This window comes from Rhinoraja longicauda, chromosome 25 (assembly GCF_053455715.1).
Source record: "Rhinoraja longicauda isolate Sanriku21f chromosome 25, sRhiLon1.1, whole genome shotgun sequence".
Taxonomy (NCBI): Eukaryota; Metazoa; Chordata; class Chondrichthyes; order Rajiformes; family Arhynchobatidae; genus Rhinoraja; species Rhinoraja longicauda.
In genome coordinates, this window is record NC_135977.1 from 15040934 (window position 1) to 15068231 (window position 27298).

The window sequence follows — 27298 nt, forward strand, 5'->3', positions numbered from 1 at the left end:
GAGAGGGATGGGGATGGGGGGCATCAGCAGGTAGAGGGGAGGGGGAGAGGGGGGGGGGGGGGTGGGAACAGATTCATTGCAGGTGGTGGTACCAGCAGTTTCAGTGGAAGGTGGCCAGGGAGAGATGTGAGAATGGGAGGTGGGATTGTGGATTTAAGGGAGACAGAGTGAGACGGGATGGGTGGGACGGGATGTGAGACTAACAGCTTCAGGGAGGAGGGGAGAGGGAGTTTCATTGAATAGATGATTCCAGGGGTACGTTAGGGCTAGCATGATGGAGTTTGGGGTGACAGGCCTGATGGTTCAAGTTAACATTTTGTGACTGATCCTCCAGGTGACCAAGCCAAGTACCAACCATGGGGAGGTGACAGGGCCCAGAAGAGGATCCCAGCTCTTCCCAAGCCGAGAACCTTTTGCTGAGTCCGATGTGGAACAAGGACTTCTCTGCAGTTACACACTGTATGAACGGTGCCCACACCTGTCCCCACACCCCTCTGTCTCACCCCACAAGGTCCCGTGTCTGGCTTCCCATCACCGCCACCCTCAACATGTAGCCCCGCCCCCAGCACGTAGCCCCGCCCCCAACACGCAGCCCCGCCCTCAACATGTAGCCCCGCCCTCAACCTATAGCCACGCCCTCAACCTGGAACCACGCCCTCAACATGTAGCCCCGCCCCCAGCATGAAGCCCCGCCCCAACCCACAGCCCCGCCCTCATCGTGTAACCCCGCCCCCAATCCGTAGCCCCGCCCTCAACACGTAGCCCGGCCCCAGCATGTAGCCCCGCCCCAACCCGTAGCCCCGCCCTTAACCCATAGCCCCGCCCACAAATCGAAGCCCCACCCTCAACCTGTAGCCCCGCCCTCAGCCGATACCCCGCCCCCATCGTGTAGCCCCTCCCTCAACCCGCAGCCCCGCCTTCAACACGTAGCCCCGCCCTACACACGTGGCCAAGCCCTCAGCCGGTAGCCCCGCCTCTTCCCCAACCTCCAATCAGCATCTCCGTTTCATGTGTCCTCCCCCATTCTGTCCATTCAGAGCAGGGCTCTCATTCCGCCTCCTCCAATCCCGACCTCTCCCGCTGACCTTGTCGCCGGCGCGGGCTGATGACGCGAGAGATTGAAGCGGGAGCGCGGTGGAAATCATGTCGGCTCTGCCTCTGCAGCAGCCCAGTTACCTGCTGGTGAGTGCGGATGCCGGGGCAGCGGAGCCCACACTTAACCCTCGGTCCCAGCCCTTAAACCCCGGACCCCCGCACTCCCGCACTTAACCCCCGAACCAGCCCTTAAGCCACGGACCCCCGCACTAAACTCCCGGACCCCCGCACTAAACTCCCGGACCCTGCCCTTAATCCCCGGACCTTGCAGCCTCCGACCGCCCCAGCCATTATCCTCTGACCACCCCTGCCACCACCCTCCGACCTCTCTCCCCCGCACACTGCAAACATGGAGGTGCAGCAGTGTTGGCTTCCTTGTTGTCAGTGTGGTGAGTGGTTTTCCGCACACATGAGATGGGGAGAGGCTGGCGAAGATTCTGCCTTGGAAAGGATTTTTTGGGATCGGATCTAGTTGCATTTGGAAGGGAATGGGCTAATTAGGGGCAGTCAGCATAGCTTTGTCTGGCAGGTCATGTTTTACGAACTTTACTGAGATTTGAGGAGGTGATAATGAGTGATGAAGGCAGTACAGTGGATGTTGTTCACATGGATTTTATTAAAGCATTTGATAAAGTCCCCTGAGGTAAAATAATCTATTTTATTTCATGGGATTAACAGAGAGTTGGTCATTTGGATTCAGAATTCAGAACTGTTTTATTCGTAGTGGTGGAATGGTGTTATTCTGGCTGGAGGTCTGTGACCAGTGATGTTTTGCAGGGATCTGAGCTGGGATCTCTTGTTTGTGATATATATAAACAACTTGGAAGTAAATATAGATGAGGTGGTTGGTAAGTCTGCAGACAATATCAAAGTTGGTGGAGTTGCAAACAATCAGGAAGTCTGTCAAAGGATCCAGTGGAATGCTGATCAATTGCAGAAATGGGCAGATAAGAGGTAGATGGAGTTTAATCCAGGCAAGTCTGAGGCGATGCATTTTATGAGGTCAAAGGGAATAGGAAAGTATAAAGTTAATGGGAAGACCCTTAACAGTGTTGATGTACAGACGGATCTTGAGGTCCAAGGCCATAGCTTACTGAAAATGACAATACAAGTAGATAGAATGGGGAAAAAAAGGCATATGGTATGTTGGACAAACTTAGATTGTTTTCTCTGGAGTGTCAGAGGTTGAGAAGAGATAGAAGTATGTACAATTATGAGAGGCATAGACAGTCTGCACTTTTTTCCCATGAGGAAATATTGAATACTAGAGGCTATAGCTTTAAGGTGAAACATAGAAACATAGAAAATAGGTGCAGGAGTAGGCCATTCGGCCCTTTGAGCCTGCACCGCCATTCAATATGATCATGGCTGATCATCCAACTCAGTATCCCGTACCTGCCTTCTCTCCATACCCCCTGATCCCTTTAGCCACAAGGGCCACATCTAACTCCCTCTTAAATATAGCCAATGAACTGGCCTCAACTACCTTCTGTGGCAGAGAATTCCACAGATTCACCACTCTCTGTGTGAAGAAATGTTTTCTCATCTCGGTCAATAGACAATAGGTGCAGGAGTAGGCCATTCAGCCCTTCGAGCCAGCACCGCCATTCAATGCGATCATGGCTGATCACTCTCAATCAGTACCCCGTTCCTGCCTTCTCCCCATACCCCCTCACTCCGCTATCCTTAAAAGCTCTATCCAGCTCTCTTTTGAAAGCATCCAACGAACTGGGCTCCACTGCCTTCTGAGGCAGAGAATTCCACACCTTCACCACTCTCTGACTGAAAAAGTTCTTCCTCATCTCCGTTCTAAATGGCCTACCCCTTATTCTTAAACTGTGGCCCCTTGTTCTGGACTCCCCCAACATTGGGAACATGTTTCCTGCCTCTAGTGTGTCCAATCCCCTAATTATCTTATATGTTTCAATAAGATCCCCCCCTCATCCTTCTAAATTCCATTGTATACAAGCCTAATTGCTCCAGCCTTTCAACATACGACAGTCCCGCCATTCCGGGAATCAACCTAGTGAACCTACGCTGCACGCCCTCAATAGCAAGAATATCCTTCCTCAAATTTGGAGACCAAAACTGCACACAGTACTCCAGGTGCGGTCTCACCAGGGCCCGGTACAACTGTAGAAGGACCTCTTTGCTCCTATACTCAACTCCTCTTGTTACGAAGGCCAACATTCCATTGGCTTTCTTCACTGCCTGCTGTACCTGCATGCTTCCTTTCAGTGACTGATGCACTAGGACACCCAGATCTCGTTGAACATCCCCTCTTCCTAACTTGACACCATTCAGATAATAATCTGCCTTTCTATTCTTACTTCCAAAGTGAATAACCTCACACTTATCTACATTAAACTGCATCTGCCATGTATCCGCCCACTCACACAACCTGTCCAAGTTACCCTGCAGCCTTATTGCATCTTCCTCACAATTCACACTACCCCCCAGCTTAGTATCATCTGCAAATTTGCTAATGGTACTTTTAATCCCTTCATCTAAGTCATTAATGTATATCGTAAATAGCTGGGGTCCCAGCACCGAACCTTGCGGTACCCCACTGGTCACTGCCTGCCATTCCGAAAGGGACCCATTTATCCCCACTCTTTGCTTTCTGTCTGTCAACCAATTTTCTATCCATGTCAGTACCCTACCCCCAATACCATGTGCTCTAATTTTGCCCACTAATCTATGTGGGACCTTGTCGAAGGCTTTCTGAAAGTCGAGGTACACCACATCCACTGACTCTCCCCTGTCAATTTTCCTAGTTACACCAGGTGAGTGGGGCAAAGTTGAAATAAATTGCAGTGGAGGCAGATATGATAGTGGCATTTAAGAGGGAATGGAGGGATGCAATTCTCAAATTGCCAGAGGATATTAGTTTTACTTGACATGTTCAGCACAGACATTGTGGCCGAAGGGCCTGTTCCTGAGTTGTACTAGGTTTTGTGACTCGGGTTGACAATGGGTGGGGGTGCGGCGGGCTGTCCCTGGGCGAAGGAGGGCTTGGAGGACCAGTCCCGGGACGTGAATGATGGTTGGCACGGCTGAGCTGGTGATGTTTCAGTGTGTCGGGGGCAGTTGATTTAAACGTCTGAACCTGAGGGCTTTGGTCAGAGTGGATGTGGAGAGGGATCTCCTGTGGAGAATCTAAAACTTTTTTTTTGTTCCCTCAAAGGGTGTGAATCTTTTTAAAGCCCATACATTTTGGAACATTTTAAAGTGGGGATGGATAGATTCTGGATGAGAAAGAGATAAAAGGTCATTGGGGTAGAGGGGGACTGATCTTCAATGAGGTTGAGGCTGATGGAACTGTCTCCTGCTCTCAAGTTATATGTTGTATCTGTACATCACAGACTGGCATCCCACATGAATCAGCTCTCTACTATTAACACTCTTGTCTCAGACAGGGACCCATGCCCCAGAACCATTGCCATGTCCAGGATTTAATTACCAGGGCTGGATGTTTTTTTTCCACGTGTACATGATTCTGAGACATGTGCATCCTCACCTTTAGATAGTTCCTCTGTCCCTCTCTTCCTCTCCTCCTTCCCAGATCTCCCTCTATCTTCCTGTCTCCACCTATATCCTTCCTTTGTCCCGCCCCCCTGACATCAATCTGAAGAAGGGTCTCGACCCGAAACGTCACCCATTCCTTCTCTCCCGAGATGCTGCCTGACCTGCTGAGTTACTCCAGCATTTTGTGAATAAATACCTTCGATTTGTACCAGCATCTGCAGTTATTTTCTTATACCACCTATATGTAAATTGGTTGCTAATGCTTACCTGCTGCCTTACTCCCAAACACACACACACACACACACACACACACACACATATTAATATAACTAACATGGGCAGAATCTGTACAGGTGAAAATGTGATGATGTGCAGCTAGTTTGTTTTTATGATGTTGTCCATGTGACATGATAACTCTCTTCCAATATAAATAGTGCTTTTTCTTCATCTCATGTTGGCCTGAGGGAGCAGGCAGACTTTGGTTAAAGATTTCTCTGAAAATTGTCCCTTCTGTGCAGACTATCCTTCCCCACGTTGTCTTGTCAGCCAAGGTGCTGTGCCTGTGTCCCTACAACACGAGTTTGTGATTTACTAATCCTGCTGAAATGGAACCATTCGTGAAGTCAGATGTAACACTAAAGTTAAAAGATAAACCCTCATAAATCATTGGCTATTTAACTTGTATCCAAATAAGTAGAATAGCAAGTGTTTTGAAAGTATGCAGAGGAATTTATCAGAATTGTACCTGGACTCCTAGAGAAACTGGGATTATTGATTTTGGAGCAGAAGTCAAGGAGATTTAAAATGAATCCTCAAAATTTGAGGAGTTCTGGTTGAGTAAATAAAGTGAAAATGATTTCCTGTGGACAGGGAAATACAAAAGAACCCAAAAGGAAACCAGTTTCAACAGCGAGTTGGATAAATAACGAAAGATGCGATTAATTCTGAGGAAAGAGTGGTCTCTTCTGATGTGTAATTATTGGTGCGAGTCCCAACTTGTGACCTATCAGCCTTGTGCATGTTGACCTTGTGATTGGTTCCCTATTCGACAAATCTTATTTTAGAAAAAGACTTGTCCGAGCTTTCACATCTCTTCGTGCCCTTGACCCTTCCTATAATTTCTTCAATCTTGCAACCCTCTGAGATATCATTTGCTCCCTTAATTCTGGATCTAGAGTGTCCTTGACACAATTTGCGCTACCATGAACCTACACATCTGGAATTCTTTCTTTAAATCTCACTACCTAATATTTCTCCCTGAAGACACTACTTAAAACCTTCCACTTTGATTAAGATTTGGTAATGGCCCCTATTATGCCATACTAAGGCTTGGTGTTTTTAGTAAATTCTCCTGAGATAGTCCTTGGGACACACTTTCTAACTAAAGGTACTTTCTAAACTGGAGTTGTCATTGTTCTCAATTATGAGCCCCATTACAATTTCCTCTGGCTTTAGCAGATTTTAAAGTATTATGATCTGCAGAATCCAAACCTTTCATTTACTTCTGTACACTTCCCTCAATTGTTTGGTAGAGTTTGGAACATTAGAAAAGTACAGCACAAGAACAACCCCATTGTGCTGAATACAATGCCTACTTAAACTAATTCCTCATGCCCACAAGAACCTCTATTCCATGCATATTTCACATGCCTACCTAAAATCCTCATAAATGCTACTATGGTATCTTCTTCCACCACCACCCCTGGAAGTGCATTCCAGGCACCCTCGATTCTCTGTGTTTAAAAAATAAATTGCCCAGCGCATTTCCTTTAATTTTTTTATCCCTCTGACCTTAAAGCTATGCCTTTTGCTATTTGAAATCTCCACCCTGAGAAAAACGTTCTGACTGTCTACCCTATCGATGCCTCTCCTAATTGTGTCTATTTCTATCAGATCTCCCCTCAGGCAATGTAGGAATGAATTGAAGGAATAAAAGCATTATCTTTTACAGGCACTTCTTAAAGCAGATAGTGCGTGCAAGACTCTATATCAGAGATGCTTGGACTTATCCAAGGTGATAGAAGACTACTCTGCCAAGGTACTAAATGGTTGTGTTTGTTTGGTCTCTTTTGGCCTGCTAATCCTCGCTTTTTCCCTTTCCTTTAGTGCTAGTTTTCAATAATCTTACCTTTCACTGGGTCCAAGTAGTCATCCTTCCTGTGATCCTCGTGCGAGGCCAGCTCAACCATAGGGATGGAGTTGGCCTGATCCTTGGTCCTTGTTTTCATTGCCTTTGAATCCTTTTAGTGTCATAGAGTCATAGAGTCCTACAGCACAGAAAGAGGCCCTTCGGCCCATCGTGTCCGCGCCGCCCGTTACCAAACACAGTCTAATTTTAATCCCATTTTCCCGCATTTGGACCGTAGCCCTGAATGTTGTAGCATTTCAAGTGCCCATCCAAATGCCTCTTAAACGTTGTGAGTGTTCCTGCCTCCACCACCACCCCAGGCAGTGAGTTCCAGACTCCAACCACCCTCTGGGTGAAAAAGTTCTTTCTCACATCCCCCCGAAACCTCCCTCCCCTTACCCTGTATCTATGTCCCCTCATTGTTGAACCTTCCACCAGTGGAAGAAGTTCCCCGCCATCTACCTGCTGTTAGCCTTGAGAACTAACAGCATGACCTAATACACAATTGGATGTGTGTACAGGCCATCTAGGGAACATTTTAAATTAATATTTGTAAGTCATGGCAACAGAATTAGGTCAATTGAGTCTACTCCACCATTTAATCGTGGCTGATCTATCTTTCCCTCTCAACTCCATTCTCCTGCATTCTCCCTGTAACCTTTGACACCCTTACTAATCCAAGAACCTGTTAATCTCCACCTTAAAAATACCCAAAGACGGCTTTCACAGCCATCTGTGGCAATAATTCCGCAGATTCACCCCCCCTCTGGCTAAAGAAATTCCTCCTCATAGAATCATAGAGTGATACCGTGTGGAGACAGGCCCTTCAGCCCAACTTGCCCACACTGGCCAACATGTCCCAGCTACACTAGTCCCACCTGCTGACGTTTGGCCCATATCCCTCCAAACCAATCCTACCCATGTACTTGTCTAACTGTTTCTTAAATGTTGGGAGAGTCCTCATCTTCTTTGTAAAGGTACGTCCTTTTATTCTAGACTCTCTCACTTGCGGAAACCACCTCTCCACATCCACTATCCAGGCTGTTTTAATTTAATCTTTATTGTTGTGTGTAGTTGTTGAGGCATGCTGTGAGCCTGCCTTTTGTTTCACATCTTTTCCAGGAGCTCCATTTTGTTTTCCCTTGGCTAATGGAGACGGTCTTTGGGACCCATGATGGGCCTGCTGTGGGTTGGAACTTGCGATATTTGCAGGGCCGAAACACTCCAACTGATTATGCAGCTGTGGTGGAGTTCTTGGATCCCAGGTAAGGTGGTTATTTCTATTAGAACGGGGAGGGTGGAGTACAACATTGCTGCCAACTTGGTCCTGGGAATCTAAAGTAGCAAGATTCGCCTGCCACTTTACACACAGCCCACCACGGCATTTTGCTGAATGTGACCAGAGGATTAAATGAGCAGTATATATCATACTGATAAGGAAACACTGCACAATTTAGGTCTTTATATTTAATGGATGTAAGGATCCTGTGTAAAATAAGATAATGTGATAGAGTTAATCTCCCTTGGGTTCAGGGGTGTGATCAAAGATCCTGTGCCTGGCGTTCTTGTTCCGTTTACCTTTGCCATTCTGATGCATAACAGGATAAAGACAATGGGTCTTTAAAGACCCAAAATATTAGCCCTGCTTCTCTTCCCACAGTTATGGCTTAACCTGTTTCCAGAATTTTCTGTTTTTATTTCCGATTTCCAGCATCTGCTGAAATCTTAAATTTTTTGGCCTCTCCAGGAATCCTGAGGTTGTGAAAGACATTACATAAATCTGACTGCTTTCATGCTTTATTCTCTGCTAACTGTCTTTTGACATGAAACGAAAGTGTAATTTTCCTGTGTTTGACAGTGGCCCAATGATGAGGTTGGTTTATAAACTGCAGGCTGAAGATTATAAGTATGAATTCCCCATCTCGTATCTTCCTGTAAGTATGGGAAACAACATTGAATGATTGTGATGAATTATTCCATGACCAAGGTTAAAGGGTATGCTGTACATTTCACACATATACCTTGTAACCTATCGAGGAAGTATTTTGTTTACAGAATGAGCAGTTGCAGTTGGTGATTTAATTCTGAGGACCAATAATTTCCAGAGTTATGCTAAGCCAGCTGATCATTGCTGCCGCAACCATAAGGTAAATCTGTGCAGTGATTCCTAGTTTCAGGCAGTTGTTCGAAATTCTACTTGAATAAACCTTGCGTGATCTTTCATCACCTCCTCCTCCCATGTGTCATTGTAGCTCCATCAGCACAGGGATGGCAGGAGTTCAGGACAGGTCATCTTTGCAGCGAAGCTCACAGCTGAGAAATTAATCTTCAAAAAAGGATTGGGTGAGACCGCTTCCAAGCTACACTAATACTCAGCCTCCACCAATTACCAGGTAGGCACAAGTGAAGGCACATGGGCAGATCCCTCTTCATGTCCAATGTCCAATGTCTTCATGTCCAATGTCCGGTCACTCTCCAACAAGCTGGATGAGGTAAGGCTGTGGATCAACACCCAGCGATCCCTGAAAGACTGCTGCACGCTGATCTTCACGGAGACGTGGCTCAACGCGTTGGTCCCCGACGGGGCTGTGGAGCTAACAAACCGCTCACTACATCGTGCTGATAGAACAAAGGACTCCGGTAAGAGCAAGGGCGATGGGCTCTGCATCTACATCAACAATGACTGGTGCACCAACCACTCCGCAATAGAGAGCTACTGCTCCCCAGACCTGGAGTACTTACTGCTCAAATGTAGGCCATTCTATCTGCCGCGGGAGTTTACGGTGGTCATCATCATGGCCGTATACATTCCCCCACAGGCTAATGCTAACCTAGCACTAGCACAGCTACACTCGGCCATCAGTAAGCAGCAGGATGCCCACCCCAACGGTGCCTTCATTGTTGCAGGGGACTTCAATCAGGTCGACCTACGAGCCTCGCTCCACAAATTCCATCAGCATGTGCAGTGCCCTACTAGGGGCTCAAACACACTGGATAAGGTGTACACCAATGTAAAGGACGCCTACAGAGCTCTCCCCTGCCCACCCCTGGGACAATCCGATCACCTCTCACTGTTTCTACTGCCCGCATACAAACCCCTCATCCGCAAGACCAAACCCACAATAAAGACGGTCAAAATATGGCCCGAGGATGCCACCCTACAACTCCAGGACTGCTTTGATCGCACCGACTTGGACCTGTTTGCACAACAGGCCACCTACGGTTCAGAGGTAGACTTGGAGGAATACGCATCCACTGTGCTCTCCTACATCAACTGCTGTGTGGAGAATGTCACGGAGGACAAGGAGATAAAGATGTTCCCAAACCGGAAACCCTGGATGAACAAGGAGGTACAGAACCTGCTGAGGGCACGCAACAATGCCTTTAAATCTGGTGACACTTCAGCATACAGTGTTGCCAGGTCAAACCTGAACAAAGGTATTAAAAGGGCCAAAGACACCCACAGGCAACGGGTGGAAGACCACTTCAACACCACGGACACCAGAAGCATGTGGCAGGGTGTCAGGGACATCACTGGCTACAAGAGCAGCCCTGCCTGCCCCCACAGCGATATGGCACTGACCAACGAGCTTAACACCTTTGCTCGCTTTGAAACTGGCAAAACCACCTTGAGTGAAAGAACCCCAGCCGAGGCGGTGGGACAGGTCTTGCAACTGAGCACACAGGAGGTACAACGCGCTCTGCAAAGGGTCAACCCACGCAAGGCTGCAGGACCGGATGGAGTTCAAGGAAGGGTACTGAAGGACTGCGCTGAACAGCTGGCTGAGGTATTCACCAGGATCTTTAACCTGTCATTATCTCTGGCTACGGTCCCCAAGTGCCTGAAGTCGGCTATCATAGTTCCGGTGCCGAAAAAAGCAAAGATCTCCAACCTGAACGACTACCGCCCGGTTGCCCTAATGCCGATAGTCATGAAGTGCTTTGAGAGGCTGGTCCTCTCACACATCAAATCCAGCATCCCTGACTCACTGGACCCACATCAATTTGCATACAGGGCAAATAGATCCACAGAGGACGCCATCTCTCTGGCTCTTCACACTGTCCTGACTCACCTAGAGAGACAGGGCACGTACGTGAGGATGCTATTCATAGACTATCGCTCCGCCTTCAACACGGTCATCCCCACCAAGCTCATCACCAAACTCCACCAGCTAGGCCTCAGCTCGTCATTATGTGACTGGATCCTGGACTTCCTGCTGGAACGACCGCAGGCAGTGAGAATGGGCCCGCACCTGTCCTCCACTATCACCCTGAGTACCGGCACACCACAGGGCTGTGTTCTGAGCCCCATGCTCTACTCCCTCTTCACACACGACTGTGTTCCTGCATTCGACACCAACGCCATTGTCAAGTTTGCAGACGACACAACGGTGATCGGGCTTATCACCAACGGGGATGAAACAAACTATAGAGCGGAGGTGCAGAACCTGGCGGACTGGTGCTCGGATAACAACCTGTCCCTAAATACCACCAAGACCAAGGAGCTGATCATCAACTTCCGTAGGTCACATAACGTGGAATATGCCCAGATCTCTATCAACGGGGACAGTGTGGAGAGAGTGTCCAGCTTCAAGTTTCTGGGCACTCACATTTCGGAGGACCTAACATGGTCCAATAACACTGCTGCGCTGGTCAAGAAGGCACAACAAAGACTGTTCTACTTAAGAACACTGAAAAAGTCTCGTCTACCCCAACAACTGCTGACGACCTTCTACCGCTGCACCATAGAGAGCATCCTAACGCATGGCATCCCTGTGTGGTACCTCAGCTGCACGGAGGCAGAAAGGAAAGCTCTACAGCAGGTAGTCCATAGAGCTCAGAGGGCCATCGGAACACAGCTACCAGACTTGGAGGGCATCTACAACACACGATGCCTCAGAAAAGCCACCAGCATCCACAAAGACTCTTCACACCCCTGCAACAGTCTGTTCGAACTCCTTCCATCGGGCAGACGATACAAGGCCTTCTACGCCCGCACCTCCAGACTCAGGAACAGCTTCATCCCCAGGGCCATAGCTGCTATGAACCGGTCCTGCTGAGCCGGATGGCCACAACGCATAGACCAACTTGCACTTTACCCTGTCTAAAACTGTTACAATTGTTTCGTTTCGTTGGGTTGCTGTTGTCTAAATTACTTAGATTATTGCATCGTATGGGAGGCGCATTCCCAATCTCGTTGTACCCCTGGGTACAATGACAATAAAGATATATTGTATTGTATTGTATTGTATTGAGAACTTTGAGTCCATGCATTGGAAGAAGCCCTGCATACATGATGGAGCCCTCCCCCGTCATAAACGACCCTCTTGTCAGCCCTGTCCAGCAGCTACAGGCCCGCTGTGGCAACTTCAGCAAATCCCTTTGGCCTTATTAACGGCTCAAAAACACGGAACTGAAGTAGAAGCAAGTCATCCTTTATCCCAAGTGACACCGTAAGAAACCAAATTGTCGAGTCCCTTTTTAAACCGTTACAATTCTCCCACATCAATCTTCAAAGTTTTTCAAAACATTGTGAAGAACAGTAAGCCCGAGAGCACTTGTCAAATGGACCAGCTCAGTGGCCTATGTGCCGTAGGTTGCAGCAACATCGCTGCACTCTCATCTGTGACAAAGGAACCTTCGAGCCCAGATCAGTCTAATGGGCCAGCTCCGTAAGTATCGCAGCATGTAGGCTGGATCTCACGGTCTAACTTGGAGCAAGTGATAAACAATGTGCAGTTGAACTGTGTCCGTTGACCACCACCTTCTACCCGTGGGTATGAAATCAATTCTCAGTCCAGACATACAGCAAAGAAACGGGCCCTTCGGCCCAGCTTGCCCATGCTGACCAAGGTGCCCCATCTACACTAGCCCCACCTTCAGTGTTCTGTGATGACGGAGGCAATTAAAAACCTTCCACAAGTCCAAATAAGTAATGTCTACTGGGTTTTTCTCATCCACTAGCCTGTAGTCCTCTTAAAGCTCTATCACATTTGATGAGAATAGTGTTCATTACTTGATACAATAATGTATGTCTAAGCTATAGTTGTCTGGCTTGGGTTTGTCAAAAAAATCGAGCGGCTAGAGGAGATGAACGTTTTATAAGTTGCAGAGGACATGGCGAGGGAAGGTAGGAGGGAGTGAATGGTACAAGAGATGGTGGAGTCATATTTAGTTCCATCTAAATATGGATGGAAGTGGCTAGTGGATAACAAAAGGTGTGCATGGGGATGGCGTCAATATTTCAGAATTCCCACACATACGTTTTATTATTCTCCACACTCTATCATCACTTTACCCAGCACCTTAAACAGACTTTACAAAATGTCAAGCTGACATGGAATTCTCATAACTTTGAGCTCCTCAATCTATCCAAAATGACATTCACTGTTAGGAACAAAATAGGCAATGATACCGAGTCATTTCATCTGGCACATCAACAGTGATGTGCATGAGCGCAAACCACTGCAGCCAATTGGCGTGAAAAGCACTTGGAAGCTGTCTTGTAGCCTCTTGCCGTTGCCCCTCAGTGGCCTTGACAGGCTTTGGCATCGTCAGTGCAAATCTATATACTAAAACTCGTTTGTTTGTTTGTTCCGGAACTACAGCCAAAACGGTACACGATAGCGTGACAATTTTAGGCCCTCCTTACTGTCGTCCCTTTGGTGCCAATGGAAGAAGTTTCATTGAAATCGGTGTTATATTTTGAGTTATTCACATTTTAAAGTTTAAATCTATCTCCTAGGGAGGGGGGGAGGAGGGAGGATAAGGGGGTGTTGAGGGGGATGGAGTGGGGGGGGAGGGGAGCGGGGGGGTTGGGGGGAGGGGAGGTAGGTGAGGGGGGGGGGGGGAAAGGAGGGACTGGGGAGGAGGGAGGAGGGAGGTGGGGGAGAGGGTGCTGCACCAATGTAGGAGAGGTTTGGGGCCAATGGATCCACTTGGTCTAGTACTTCACTAAAGTTGTCATGTTTCAGAGCATCTTCATTTTCAGGTATCTCTTGACTAATGCTGACTTTGTGTCATTTTTGCAGCAATGAACCCTGCCATGTGTATCTGCTTAAGATAGCTATGTGTGATTAATTTTCTTGTTGCAAGTTTATGTGAAGCCAGATGCTTGACTGAGGATCTTAATGTTTTCTAATCCGAGTCTGTTTTTGAATTCTCAGGGTCCTGTGAAGGCATCGCTCCAGGAAGGTGTCCTGCCAGATTTCCCACTGTATCATAACAAGCTCCAGTTTCCCCTCTCGGGGGTGACCAGCCTCAGCCTCTCACTCAGTATCCTCTCTCAAGCTTGTACATTTGAGTAGTGCCTTCAGCATTGAGTGCCCTGGGATTTATTCAGTGCGAATAGTTGGCTCCAGGCACTTTTATTAACGATACACTTGGTGCTTTTGCTATACGCAACATTTTTTTTTCATAAATGTTTGTATTTTTATTGGAGAGAAATCCGTATATTCGAATGTTCACTGATAGCTTGCTGGATCTTCCAGCTGTAAAGTCTCGAGCTTTAACTTGCAGTAACTTCCCACTGCAATCCAGAGCTGGCAAAGGAGAATAACTGCTACAAACCTTATTAATAGAGTTTTAAAATGTGATTAATGTTAGATGACTGTGTGGGGGTGTTAGTACTTAAAATGTGTGTGTAAGTGAACACGGATGGGGATTTCAGGCCAGTAGAGTTCTGAGCTTGGAACGTTCATGCTAAAGCTGCAGATTCTGCTTCCTAGTGGTCATGATACTGGAGTCAAAGCACGAGAGCTGCTAAGAGCTGGCCATGGAAATGTGTGACATCTGGAAACTGTCAATTGGCACCAGTAACAATAAATGTAAAAGCTGACAGACTGGGGCAATAAATCAGACAGGTTGAACTGCTCTTCCAGAGGGAGAATGCAGGCATCTTATTGGGCCTGCTTCATGCCTCCCCCCAGTCCCACATACCATGCATGAAATGTCAGCATCCTTCCTCCGTAGATGCTGCCCGATTTGGAGAATATCGCCCGTAATATTTGTCACACTCTTGAGAGTTGATTCTCAAAAGGTCTCTCCTTAACCGTTCCAATTCTGTACACTATCTCTGTTCATCTTCTGTATACTTGATACTAATACAATACATCCTTGCTGCACCCTACAGTCTTGGCATCCTTAAGTGTAGTGCCTAGCACTGCAGTGTGATGCTGAAACAGACTAGTTAACATTCTTTGGTATATTCCATGCCCCTACATGTGAAGCTAAAGATCCCACACACACTTTCCAACAACGCTCGACTTGCTGTCACCTCTGACGTGTGTATGAACCTTCTGGTTTCTATTCCACCCTCCAGTAGGAAGGCTGAATCGCCAGAGCAACTGGTGTGAAACTGTATTTGAATTGGCCACATGGTTCTTTGATTTCCCGACTGCTTTTCTTGGAACTTCAAATGTCTACATGTACAATGTAATCAGACTGGCCTGGCATGTTGCCTCCTAACACAAATAAAGCATCAAATTGCATTTGTGGAAAAAAAAAATCTACTTAGTAAATACAATTCTGCTGGCTTGCTGTCGCCATCAAATGTAGTAATAGAAGCATGACGCGTGTGCACAGATACTGTGTGAAGTACTCGAGCTGTTTTGATATGCTGATTGTGTTGTCAATAGCTCTGTAACAGCTGAGACATTAACTGGTGATGGGGAAGCTGTGATAAAGGGCTTTTGTTTGCAAAGTAAACATCTATTTTATCTTTAACCTGCAAAAAGATCCCTTTGAATATTATTTCTTCAATTTGGCGATGCACCTTACTGCACCACGGGTAAGTAGCTACTGCTGCTGTGTGATGGTTCAGATAAATATATTGTGGCCTGGGTGCTTCACTCTTCCCCAGCCGATGGCACGTCCTTTCTCAGAGGTGTTAAAGATTAAAAAATGTTGGTCACATGCGGTCTATAACTTGTCCTGTAAAGATAAGGCATCTCCATTCCAATTCAACATTATTAATAGAAGTGTACAAAAGGAAATGGACCTTAAATTCTAAGTAGGCATGAGCTGTTTTGCACCCAGTGTCCAGCACTACTCTGTTTGATTCATCCCAACCTCTGATTTACTGTTGCTAAAACCTGCATCCATGCCATCATTAATGCTCATTGCAGCTGGTAGAGCTGTTGCCTCACTGCACCAGAGACCCTGGTTCGATTTTTGGCCTCTGTGTGGAGCTTGCACGTTCTCCCTGTGTCTGCATGGGGTTTCCCCGGGTGCTCAGGTTTCCTCCCGCATCTCAAAGATGTGCAGGTTTGTAGGATAATTGGTTCTGTAAATTGCTCTTTTTGTGTTGAGAGTGGATGCGAAAGTAGGATAACATAGAACGATTGTGACCAGCTGATTGATAGTCCATTGACCATTGATATTCCATTGACCATTGATAGTCCATTGACCATTGATAGTCCATTGACCAAAGAGCCTGTTTCCATGCTGCATCTTTTAATCAATCAAAAAAACTTGAATATTCCATTTTTTTTCTGCCTAGTTTCTTCCCTTCCGCACAAACCTGAGGTCATCCAAAAATGCCCATGAAATCTTCACCCATTACCTCATGCTGACTGAATTACTTCTGGGTCTGAGTCTGACCTGGATCTTAAAAATTCTCACCCTCATTTTTAAATCCCTCTACGACCACATCCCCAACGTTATTTTTAAAGTATTACTAATTCCTTATAATCCTTGTGCAACTCTGGTCTTCCTCGATCTGCCATGGGTTCAGCTGCTAAGACCCTAGGCTCCGGATGTTGCTCCATAACTGCTCTGCCTCTTAATCTCCATGAAGAGACACCATAAAACCAGTCTTGGGCAGAGCTGTTGCATGGTGCCTTGAGATGTTTTGCTATATCAGAGTTCCACTTTATATGCTTGTTTTTAATTATTGCTTCATTGATGTTAATGTGTATTTAGCAGTGAAGGTTTCTAATGCAATTATAGACTGCAGAGATAAGGTTATCAGATTTTCTGCCTCAGTTGCGGAATTTGGGTTCATGAACTCCTGTTTGTGTAAAACTGGCAGTGGATTGTTACGTACAGTCGGGCTGCGCTAGAGTTTTGCATTTTGCATCTCCTAGTGGTGGTGTTATCTCTCGTTACAGAGTTGCCCACCGGGACACCTCTTCAGCACTTCAGATAGTGCCTATTTTGTGGTGGTTGATCGGTATCTGCAATACTTCCTTCCAGTTGAAGGGAATGTGCCACCTTCACCTTTCATAAATGCCTGTGGCACTGTCTCTCCTCCAACGCCAAGGTATGTGTGCTCCACCTCTGACTTCTGTAACCGTTGAATTTTATTTGCATTTCAGACCATTGATTTGTTGTCTAGCGGGCAGGGCTAGGCTCGGCTCAAGTTAAAGATAAAGTGTGCGCATTTTTGGTGCACCCTGTTTTAAAAGCTGATAATTGAAGAAATGCAAATAATTTTCCAACTAAATTTCTATTTATTATTCAGTATAGAGATTACATTTCGTACATTAAAAATGTACTGATGTGCATGTACAGATGCTCCCCGACTTACGATGATTTACCTTACGATATTTCCTATGATGGTGCAAAAGCTGGGCAACGGCAGCGAATGCAGCTCACTTCCGGCCACGTGATCAAGTGTATTAAATGCATTTTCGACTTACGATATTTTCGATTTACGATGGGTTTATTGGAACGTATCCCCATCGTAGGTCAAGGAGCACCTGTACTGAATGCTGATTTAATCAAGGACTTGCTTGGGATGGTTACTGAGAAATTAGCTAGATTAGCCCTATCAAAGTCTGCAGGTTTGTGTATTGACAGGGTGGGTAGGGGGCAGGGAATGGAGTTAGAATGCCTGAGAGTGCCAGATTAGCGTCAGCAAAGATATAGTCTATTAGATGATGCTTTGTCATGGTTTACCAAGTGATTGGTAGAACAACTGGATGGACATAGTCATGGGGTGATACAACAGACTCTTCGTCCTACCAAGTCTACTGACTATGCCTGATCAACCCCTGGCTTTCCTAATGTACAAAAATCCCATCCCTTAGAATTTTCTCCAATAATTTCCCTACCTCTGATGTAAGGCTCAGTAGTTACTTGATTTATCCCTACTGCCCTTTTAAAAATAAAGGAACAACATTAGCTATCCTCCGGACCTCTGGTATCTCACCTGCAGCTAAAAATGATGGTAAACTCTCTGTCAGGGGCCCAACAATCTCCTCTCTTCTTTCCTCTTGATAGATCTCATCAGGCATTCTCATCAATCTCATCTATCAATCCTTATACACTCTGACATCTAACATCTCCATGTCCTTCACACTGACATGGTCCAGATTATCAACATACCCTTCCCTGAATTCAGTATCCACCATGGCCTCCTTGGTGAATACAGATGAGAAGTATGTGTTTCGCCTACATCCTGTAAGGAGACCCACTTTTTCCCTGACTACCCTCTTGCTCCTGATGTTCATATAATGTCATGGGATTTTCCTTAAAATATGTCATGGCCCCTTTTTGCCCCTAATTTCCTTCTCCTCTCATATATTCCCAATCTCCCAATACACCTCATTGCTGCCCTTGCTCTTTTTTTGTCTGCACTTTCTCTATCTCTGCACTATATTCCCTTTCTCTCTTAGCACTACCTGTTGAATTAATTTATGATTAGATTTATCTGGATAGCCTGCAAAACTATCTTCAGACATGTGGCAAAAATACACCAATACCAATATATTCCTCAAGAGACATGCTTGATTCGTTATCTATAACTCTCATGCTTCGTATTTTTCCTCATCAATTGTTTAATATCCTTGTCATCTCCCAAGATGATTAATAACCAGGGGACAAAAGTGAATGTGGATTAATATGTCTTGCTATTAGCAAACTGGTGGGTAGGTTTATTGAATGACTGATCTTAGCTAGCATCTGCATTGGTAGTCAATGTGAGAAAGGAGTTACTGGGCGAGGGAGCTTGTCAACATCTGTTTAGTAGTCAGTGACACTTGCTCAGGATACTTTACATTGAATACTTGAATTTTCAATTTTCATTCCTTTAACGGAAAAAGTGTTTGTGCACAGTGCATGTTCTAATGCCTCCTGCTCTGTCTCCCAACAGAGCACAGAGTGTCCCCTTCACGTCCTACGGCGGGCCCCACACCAGCCTACTGAAGCGGCACATATCCCACCAACCCTCAGCAACAACAGACCCAGCTGCACAGGAAATATGGAGATCGGAAACATTGCTTCAGGTGAGACCTCTGCAGCTGAAAGAGTTGATTTTTGTGCGTTCCTCGGCTGGATATTGTTGCAGCAGCAGAGTCCAGGCAAAATCTGCTTCAACCCTCCAGTAGTGGACATTTCCACCCTGGGAACAAGATTCTGGCTGTCTACCCTACCTATATGTGCGCGTGCAAAATTTCACTGTGAACAGGGTGAGTGAGACTGGCTGATGCAGTGAAAGGACAGCGAGGGGAAAAGGTTGTTGGCCACTGCTGAGATGGAGTTGACCAAAAGCTGCTTGTGACCTGTACCTCCTTAGATACTGTTGACCAAAATACTCCTGACTGTGCTTGAAAATTCTTGCCAAGAATGATCATGTTTAATTTAATGAAAAGTTCACTTCACCCCAAAATATTAGGAGTTGAAAACTTATAATGATCTGCAGATGAATTACTGAAAGCAAAGACCTGGATTTGGAAATATGTAGATGAAATGCCAGGTTGATATACTAGACAGATGGGCAATGTGGGAGTTAGAATACTGGCACAAGAGGAACAGTTCCCTCTTGTTGTTTTAGTGTCATAGAGTGATACAGCGTGAAAACAGGCCCTTCGGCCCAACTTGCACAACATGTCCCAGCTACACTAGTCCCACCTGCCTGCGTTTGGCCCATATCCATCCAAACCTGTCCAATCCATGTATCTGTCCAACTGTTTCTTAAATGTTGGGTTAGTCCCTGCCTCAACTACCTCTAACTTTACCAATCACTTTTTTTACAGATCTTTATGGAAATGTGGCTTCACCATTATTCTTTGGAGCTGTATCAAAAAATGCAGTCTCCCCATATCAAGGTATGTATGTTCAATTATTTAGTGTTTCCCCTTTACTTTTTTGATAGGAAATGTGTTGGCTAGTGTCTTATCATTTGTCTCTATACTCAGCAGACTTCGTGGAGCTTGATTATGTCGCTAAAATCAGTTTACTAATCTGCAAGCACCTGATTTTTGTTTTAATCTGCTCTTCTGCTGCTCTTGTGAAACACAGTTATGTTTCAGGCTCTAAAGGGGTGTTCCATTTCTAATGACTGACCATTGGTAGAATAGGAAATTTTATGTTTCCTGTTGATTTTGCTGTAGGGTTACAATCTGCCCACTTTCCATGTGTGAATTTGATCAGATAAGTGTTTTGTTTGTTCAGGTGGGTGTTTCACTTTCTGCTACACGAGCATCATTAACTACACTGAAGAATTCCCCTGTCTAAAGAGAGAGTACAATTGCTGGGCAAGGGTTCCCCCCTTTCCAGGATGCAGATTGGAATGGAATTAAATCCCTGCGTCTGATTTTTGGCTCCTGTACAGTCAGTAGAGAGATAGGAGTTCTTGTTATTCAATCTGGCCTTGTAACGTGCACTTGAAAGATGTGGCAGGGTGCACTCTTTACAGCCTCCAGTCAGCACGCTGGGTAGCAGAAGATAAGTAATGGATTATCAAATTTGGGAATGGATGGTGGTAAAACCTTTGACACTATTACAAAGCTGTAATGCTATTGGTTAGACTTCACCGGGTCCTGATCCTCCAGGATCCACCTCTTGCCCAGACCGAGCCAGGGTTATCCTAGTGCTGGCTGGCTTGGAGTGCATGAGGTGTTTTGGATTAGCAGAGATGCACATTGCACTGGGGTACTACATTCCCTGATTTAATTTGGATGGAAAGAAATGGGATACATGTTGGAGAGAGACAAAACGGAATAGGAAGAGGGATAGCCCTGGTGATAAAAGATGGAATGAAGGCAGTGGAGTGAAGCTAAGCTCAGAAAATCTTACAGAAAAAAAAATTGACTGGTAATTAAAAGGTCTCAAGGGAAAAGCAATCACAATGTAACAAATACTGCAGGTTGAAGACCCTTCATTAGAACTGGAAAGGAGAGAAAAGCTTCTTAAACTGCAGGGGTGGTGAGGGGAGGGGGAAAGAGGAGGTATTTCTAAGGTAGAGCCATGGGGATAAGCTGAACACACAGTTATCTGCCCAATGAGTGAGTTGGAGCAGTTGGAGAGCGAGGACATAAATATTTGATTGGCAGAATGCTGTACACTAGATTGGCAGAAGTGCGAATGATAAAGATTGTTTGGGTCCCTGGACGGTGGGAGGGAAAAGGTGAAAGAACAAGTAGTGGTACTGGCTAACACAAAGGATGCAGTGAACACTTTGTCCCAGTTACCTATTTATATTATTTGCCTGTTTTTAATAAGAAAGGGTTCTTCTTCCCATAGCCTCACAAATAGTTCATCTTAAGATGCAAATCTTCCTCTCTCTCGAGTCCAATCCAACTCATAATCACAAAATCAGGATCAAATGTTTAGTTTGCCTCCCTTTCAGAAAGATTGCCAGAAATCACATAGGTTTTCAATGCAGAAGTGTGCAGCGGCTCAGTGTGGTTTTGGTTTAGAGACACAGTGCAGTAACAGCCCATGGGCCTTCTGAGTTCCAAAATGCCATTGTCACAGCAGGTATAAGGGCATTAGATTTAACAAATGGTCAGTGATATTGGACTAGTTGGGGATTCCTACGACTTTAAAAAAAGATTTCTAATGTTTTGATTTGGGGTGGTGGATTTGGCGTGGTTTCTAAATCTGGGGTGGTGGGCATTCAGGCCACACTTTAGAGCTCTGCTTCAGCTTTGCATATCATGTTGATGCCTGGGTGCATGTGCCTTACGCTGCTACATCATTTCTGTTTTTTTTCCTTTCTCCTCATCACCTTCATCGTCTCCGCTCTGATTCTGACTGCCTTTGTGCTATCGTGGCATTGCAAGCCAGGGCCGCAGGTATTCACTTTACTCGAGCAACTAACCAATGTTAACCCTTTTGAAGATGAGGGCCAAGCTAATTTTGATATTGCTGGAGTATGTGGGTGGCACCGACTGATCTCTGTCCCTCTTCCAAAGTGTACTTCTTACTTCAAACTATCTCTGTACCCTGCTGTAGAGCTGGTTGCTTGGGGTTCTGCATTAAGCAGTATGGAGTGGTCTGCTGAGGAAAGTGTACACACTTTAGCAGATACTGAGATTTTTGAGTGTATAAATTGTGCACAGATAGAACAAAAATAAATCTGACTCCTTCAGCACTCAAAAGGGTTAACAATGTAGTCTACTACATTGTTGTGGCTCGATTTATTTAATATTGTTAAAACTTGTACACTGTGTAAGAGAAGCTTCACTCTGTGTACAGAGATTGTAACAGTATCACGCACATGATAAATCCTCCTGAATATTCTCCTCGTACACAGTTCAAGTTTGGTACAACAGGCGATGAAACTGTTCTGATGATTTATTTTTCAGTTCAACGGGACTCTATTAAGGTATCTCTGCTGCTATACTGCTCTGAAATTTTGGGGTAATTTTGATAATGAAAAATCAACTTTGATATATATTTTCTATTTGGAAACAAAGTGACCATGTACAGTGTACTATCCCATTGAGGGTGGAAAGGATATATCCCCTTAACTGCCATCAGGTCTGGGTGCCAAGAGATGGGCTTCTCATGGTGGAGAATGTTTATGGTGAAAAATTAATTGTTTCATTTTAAGTTATCCTTTGTCAATAGCAAACACTCCCAGGCTACAGGCAGGTTAGGTGAACTTGGCATCATATGAGGTACAACATGAGATGTATGTTGAGTGGAGCTTTCACTACGATGTCCAATCAGTATGCTTTCAAGTTGTTTTTTCCTCATCTGCCCCCCACTGTGAGATTGGTGACATTTGTGTCCCGTGGGACACCAAGGAATGAATTGAGACTGTTTGGCAGTCAGTGGAAAAGCCCAAGGAATGGGTTGTCCTTGGCCCTGGCTCTGGGGTGACAAATCAGTGCCAAGCTCAAATTGGCACCCAATCCCAGAGTATTTCATCAATTTAAAAAAAAGAATTTCCTGAGGTGCTGCAGGATTTGGGGTCATTGAGTCATACAGCATGGAAACCGGTTTTTCAGCCCAACTTGTCCATGGTGACCAAGACACCCCATCTAAACTAGTCCCATTTGCCTGCATGCGGCTCATATCCCTCTGAACTGAAAGCTGCTTCTCCCCAAGATCGTTATTCAGTGAACTGTTTTGTGGAGTTATTTACAAAAGGTTTGGGCTTGCAGCACGATTTGCTTTAATTCTGGTTAGTGGGCGTTCTGAGGATCCTGGATCTAAATGAAACCAGTAGCTGCAGTCAAAAGATGTTTTAATATATTAGAACAACACGGCACAGGGTCAGGCCCATCGGCCCACGTTGTCTGTGCCGAACATGATGCCAAGACCATCACTTATCTACTTATCTGCATATAATCCATATCCCTCCATTTCCTGCAGATCCATATGCCTATCCAAAAGTCTTTTAAATGCCACTAACATATCTGCTTCAACCAATACCCCTGGCAACTTGTTCCAGGCACTGACCACCGTCTTTGTATTAAAAAAAAGACATGCCCTGCTTACCTCCTTTCCCCTTCTCATCTTAAAGCTCTCCCCTCTAGTATTTGATTTTTCCATCCTGGGAAAGAGATTCTGCCTGTCTCCCCAATCTCTGCCTCTTGTAATTTTATATGCCTCTCTCAGGTCTCCCTGCAACCTCCAAAGTTCCAGAGAAAAGAATCCACGGCTGTCCAGCCTCTCCCTGTAGCTAATACCGATAAACCTCTGCTGCCCCTTTTTGCAGAGCCTCCAGATGCGTCCTGTAATGGGGTGACCCGAAATGCCCGCAATCCTCCAAATGTGGCCGAACCAAAGTCCTATAAAGCTGCATCATGACTTGCCGATTCTTAGACTCAATACCCCAACATATGAAAGCAAGCATACCATCTGCCTTCTTTGCCGCTAATGAAGTGCTGATTAAAGGATTGAGAGTGTTTGACATGCAGTAGTTTGGAGTTGTTGGTGCTTACAGTAGATATCTGAACTCAAAGCTGAAAAATATCTGAAAAAATTCTTAGTCATTGGGTGTAGTCTATTTTAATATTGCTTATGTGACATAGTTTCATTAAACTTAATAGCACTGTTTGGCAGTTCAGGGGTTAAATCCACTTACCAGTATATATTGAGAGTGGTTACTGTTGAATATTTAATGGTGGATTTACTGTTTATAACTTTATCTCTTTCTCTCTGGATTAATGTTTTCGCCTTGTGTGTTGTCTTGTTCTTGGATGCTAACCCCCAGTTGGAGGTGCTACAGTACCGCCTGGGTATCTGCAGTACTCAGTACAGCACAGCGTCACCACTGCCTGGCCACGGCACCTTCCACACCTACCAAGTACCATTTTATTTTCATTTTTGCTGTCTCGCTTGCTCTTGTCAGCCACATGGTAAAACTCGCAATGACTGGCAACTCTAACGCCAATCAGTGCCCGCTGTGGGCCAATGATTTAAATTGTTTGCATTATTCAGTTGACGTGTTGCGGGATTCTTCATAATTGCCAATGTAGCTTCTGTGAAGTGAGTAGATAGGTCAGACAGAGAGATTACAAGGGTTTGTAACCAGTTTTATTCAGATCTGTGAGCCAGTGTATAAAAAACAGCAGTATTTGGTTTTGGAGTACAGTAGTTCAGCAGATAATGTCAGCTCCAGTGATCCGCGTTCAATTGCAACTTCAGCTGTTGGTGCTGAGTCTGCACGTTCTCCCACTGATCACACGAGTTTAGTCCAGATGCTCATATTTTCTCCCACCCTCAAAGACATGCTGGTTTGTGGGTTATTTGGCCACAGTAAGTTATACCTAGTACAGGGAGGTAGTTATTGAATATGTCTGAGAGAAAAGCATACAAGCAAGTAAGCGTGGGAATGTGAGCTGGCATGGACTTGATGGGTCGAATAGCCTCCTGTCATAATTATATAACGTGAGCTGATAATCAAAGAATAGTTCAAGAAAACACCGAAATGCTGGAAAAGCATTGTTGGATATCAACACTTCAATAATTAGCCCTATGTCTTGGCCTTGCTCACTCTACTGGCTCCCATGGATAAAACTGCTTCCAGATAGCTCAGTTTCCTTGCTCATAACTAACTTTGTGTCCTCGACCTTGGAATGAGAGCTCAAAGCTGTAGATTTAACGTGAGGTATTGAAAGGTGTTCAAGAGTCAGAGGTGTTCTGTAAAGATCATTCCTTAGAGGGACCATAAGAAAATTATCCCTGAAGGATACGAATATATTTTCAAAGTCAGTAAAAAGTACTCCAGGTGCTGGTTATCTGAAATAAAAACACCGTGGCAGCAATACTCAGATGATCAGGTAGTGTCGGTGGAAAGAGCAACATAGTTAACATTTCAGGTCAAGGTTCCTTTGGCAGAACTAAAAAAGAGAGAACGCTAACTTGTTTTTAATTGCAGAGAGTGGATGAAGGGTGGATAGGGTAAAGGAATGTATGTTGAGGGATACTGGGGGAGAGAAGTCATGATTCAGTTGTTGCACGCAGCGAGAAGATGGACAAGGACAATGGACAGAAATGTGACCGGAAGGAAAATGGTTTTTAGATTTATTTATTTTTAGATTTAGAGATACAGCGCAGAAACAGGCCCTTCAGCCCACCGGGTCCGCGCCGCCCAGCGATCCCCGCACGCTAACACTATCCTACACCCACTAGGGACAATTTTTACATTTGCCCAGCCAATTAACCTACAAACCTGTACGTCTTTGGAGTGTGGGAGGAAACCGAAGATCTCGGAGAAAACCCACGCAGGTCACGGGGAGAACGTACAAACTCCGTACAGTACAGCACCCGTAGTCAGGATCGAACCTGAGTCTCCGGCGCTGCATTCGCTGTAAAGCAGCAACTCTACCGCTGCGCCACCGTGCCGCCCTTTGTTGAGGTTGAAGCGGAGGAGCAGTATGAAAGGTGGACATTCTGTGGAAATGTTTGAATTATTGGAAAGAAAGCGGGTGTCATCAACAACAGTGTAGTTGATCACAAGCCCATTCATGGTGAAAGAGCAGAGTGAAAGGCAGACCTGCACTGGAGAAGTGGAATCAGTCGGTTGAAGGGGGAATGTGGAGGGCTCATGCCCTCACCTCTGAATTTGAAAAGTGCTCCAAATGATCTTAAAGAGCAGGGGAGCTTGGGACAATCCCCAACAATCAACCAATACCCCTGTACTGGCAGAAACACCACTGCCAGCCAGCAACTCATAGCCACTACCAAAATTTGGCACTGGCTGGGAAACAGTGAGCAGCATCCTGAGGTTTAATACATGCTTATTAAATGCACAGGCTTTTCTAATATTGTATGATGTCTGGAACCTTAAGGCAGCTTCAGATCAGATTCAGAATAGTTATTGTCATATAATATTGTCACATTAATTATTGTTTATTGCATCAGGATGCAATGGTATTCCTAGTTCGCATGATACTCCAGTAAACAGTGTACATACAGTAATGATAGATACAATACAATGGTGAATGCAAAACAACAGAAGGTTGCAAGGGTTGATTGTAGTGTAAGAGCAGACTATGTGGGCAGTGCAGTGGGCATACTCCCAATAAAGACACAGAAACAAAGTGACTCCTGAAAGTTGCTAGAAACAGTTTTTCAAATTGGGAACAATCCAAACCATTCTGTATTGGCACAAGGTTGCAGAATAATAGGATGTGAATTTAACTTTAGAAAAAAATGTGGTCTGCTGTTGAGAAACGATACATTAGTTTGGAGTAGTTGCTCCGGGGCATCAGACAGCAAAACAAACCTGCGCACACATCTTGCGAGAAAAAGCTGAGAGGCTAGCTGATCTCATTCAGCCCTGACGTTTCCGTTGTCTATTCAGCATTAGCCACCATTGTTGTAACAGTGTCCTCTTGTATAGTTTATCATGTTTCGGGTTTAGCTTGCATGAGTGTGGGGTTGCCGATTTACCATGTGGCTCTTTGTGGTGTTTGGCACTCTGTTGTTCTAGATATGCGTGTTTCAGCCTGGCATTTTTCTTGGAGGATGTTGATCACAGGACTTTTACAAGAAAATTAATATCTTGAAAATTTAGATAGAGACATCCTGTAATTTGAATTTTGCTGCTCCCAGCCATTGGGGAAGGAATCCGTGCTCAGCCTGATTGATTGTGGACAACACAAGGCATCTTATTAATCTCCAGCTGGGGGAAGCTGCCCATTGCAGTGCTGGCAGTAAGCTGGCTTTGAGGAGCTCCAAAGCAATGTCATTGTATTTCTGTTCCTTGTCCATCCAAGACTAATCCTGGGCTCTGTGTCTTAATGTCTTGTGATTTATATTTTTACTTTCAACTATTGTAGAAAATGGCGATGTGGCATTTATGTTGAGATTTTTTGTTGTATTTTACCTGCTGATTTCTTGCTTGTGGTGCGATTCACATGT

The 27298-nt window shown here is 45.3% G+C and overlaps 1 protein-coding gene across 4 annotated transcripts in view; it reads left to right on the plus strand.

Annotated features, from left to right (window-relative positions):
- The first annotated feature begins 1128 nt into the window (after positions 1 to 1128).
- smpd4 (sphingomyelin phosphodiesterase 4) overlaps positions 1129 to 27298 on the plus strand; it is a 41128-nt gene continuing 14958 nt past the window's right edge. The window contains exons 1-10 of one of the 4 annotated variants that reach the window (XM_078421359.1): positions 1129 to 1182; positions 6575 to 6661; positions 7826 to 8016; positions 8610 to 8685; positions 13918 to 14026; positions 15487 to 15539; positions 16861 to 17012; positions 18846 to 18978; positions 19729 to 19800; positions 24144 to 24236. In XM_078421359.1, coding sequence (XP_078277485.1) covers positions 1144 to 1182; positions 6575 to 6661; positions 7826 to 8016; positions 8610 to 8685; positions 13918 to 14026; positions 15487 to 15539; positions 16861 to 17012; positions 18846 to 18978; positions 19729 to 19800; positions 24144 to 24236 — 1005 coding nt within the window. In that variant the 5' untranslated portion in view covers positions 1129 to 1143. The remainder of the gene's footprint in view (positions 1183 to 6574; positions 6662 to 7825; positions 8017 to 8609; positions 8686 to 13917; positions 14027 to 15486; positions 15540 to 16860; positions 17013 to 18845; positions 18979 to 19728; positions 19801 to 24143; positions 24237 to 27298) is intronic. The other 3 variants (XM_078421360.1, XM_078421362.1, XM_078421363.1) reach the window with 3 other exon arrangements.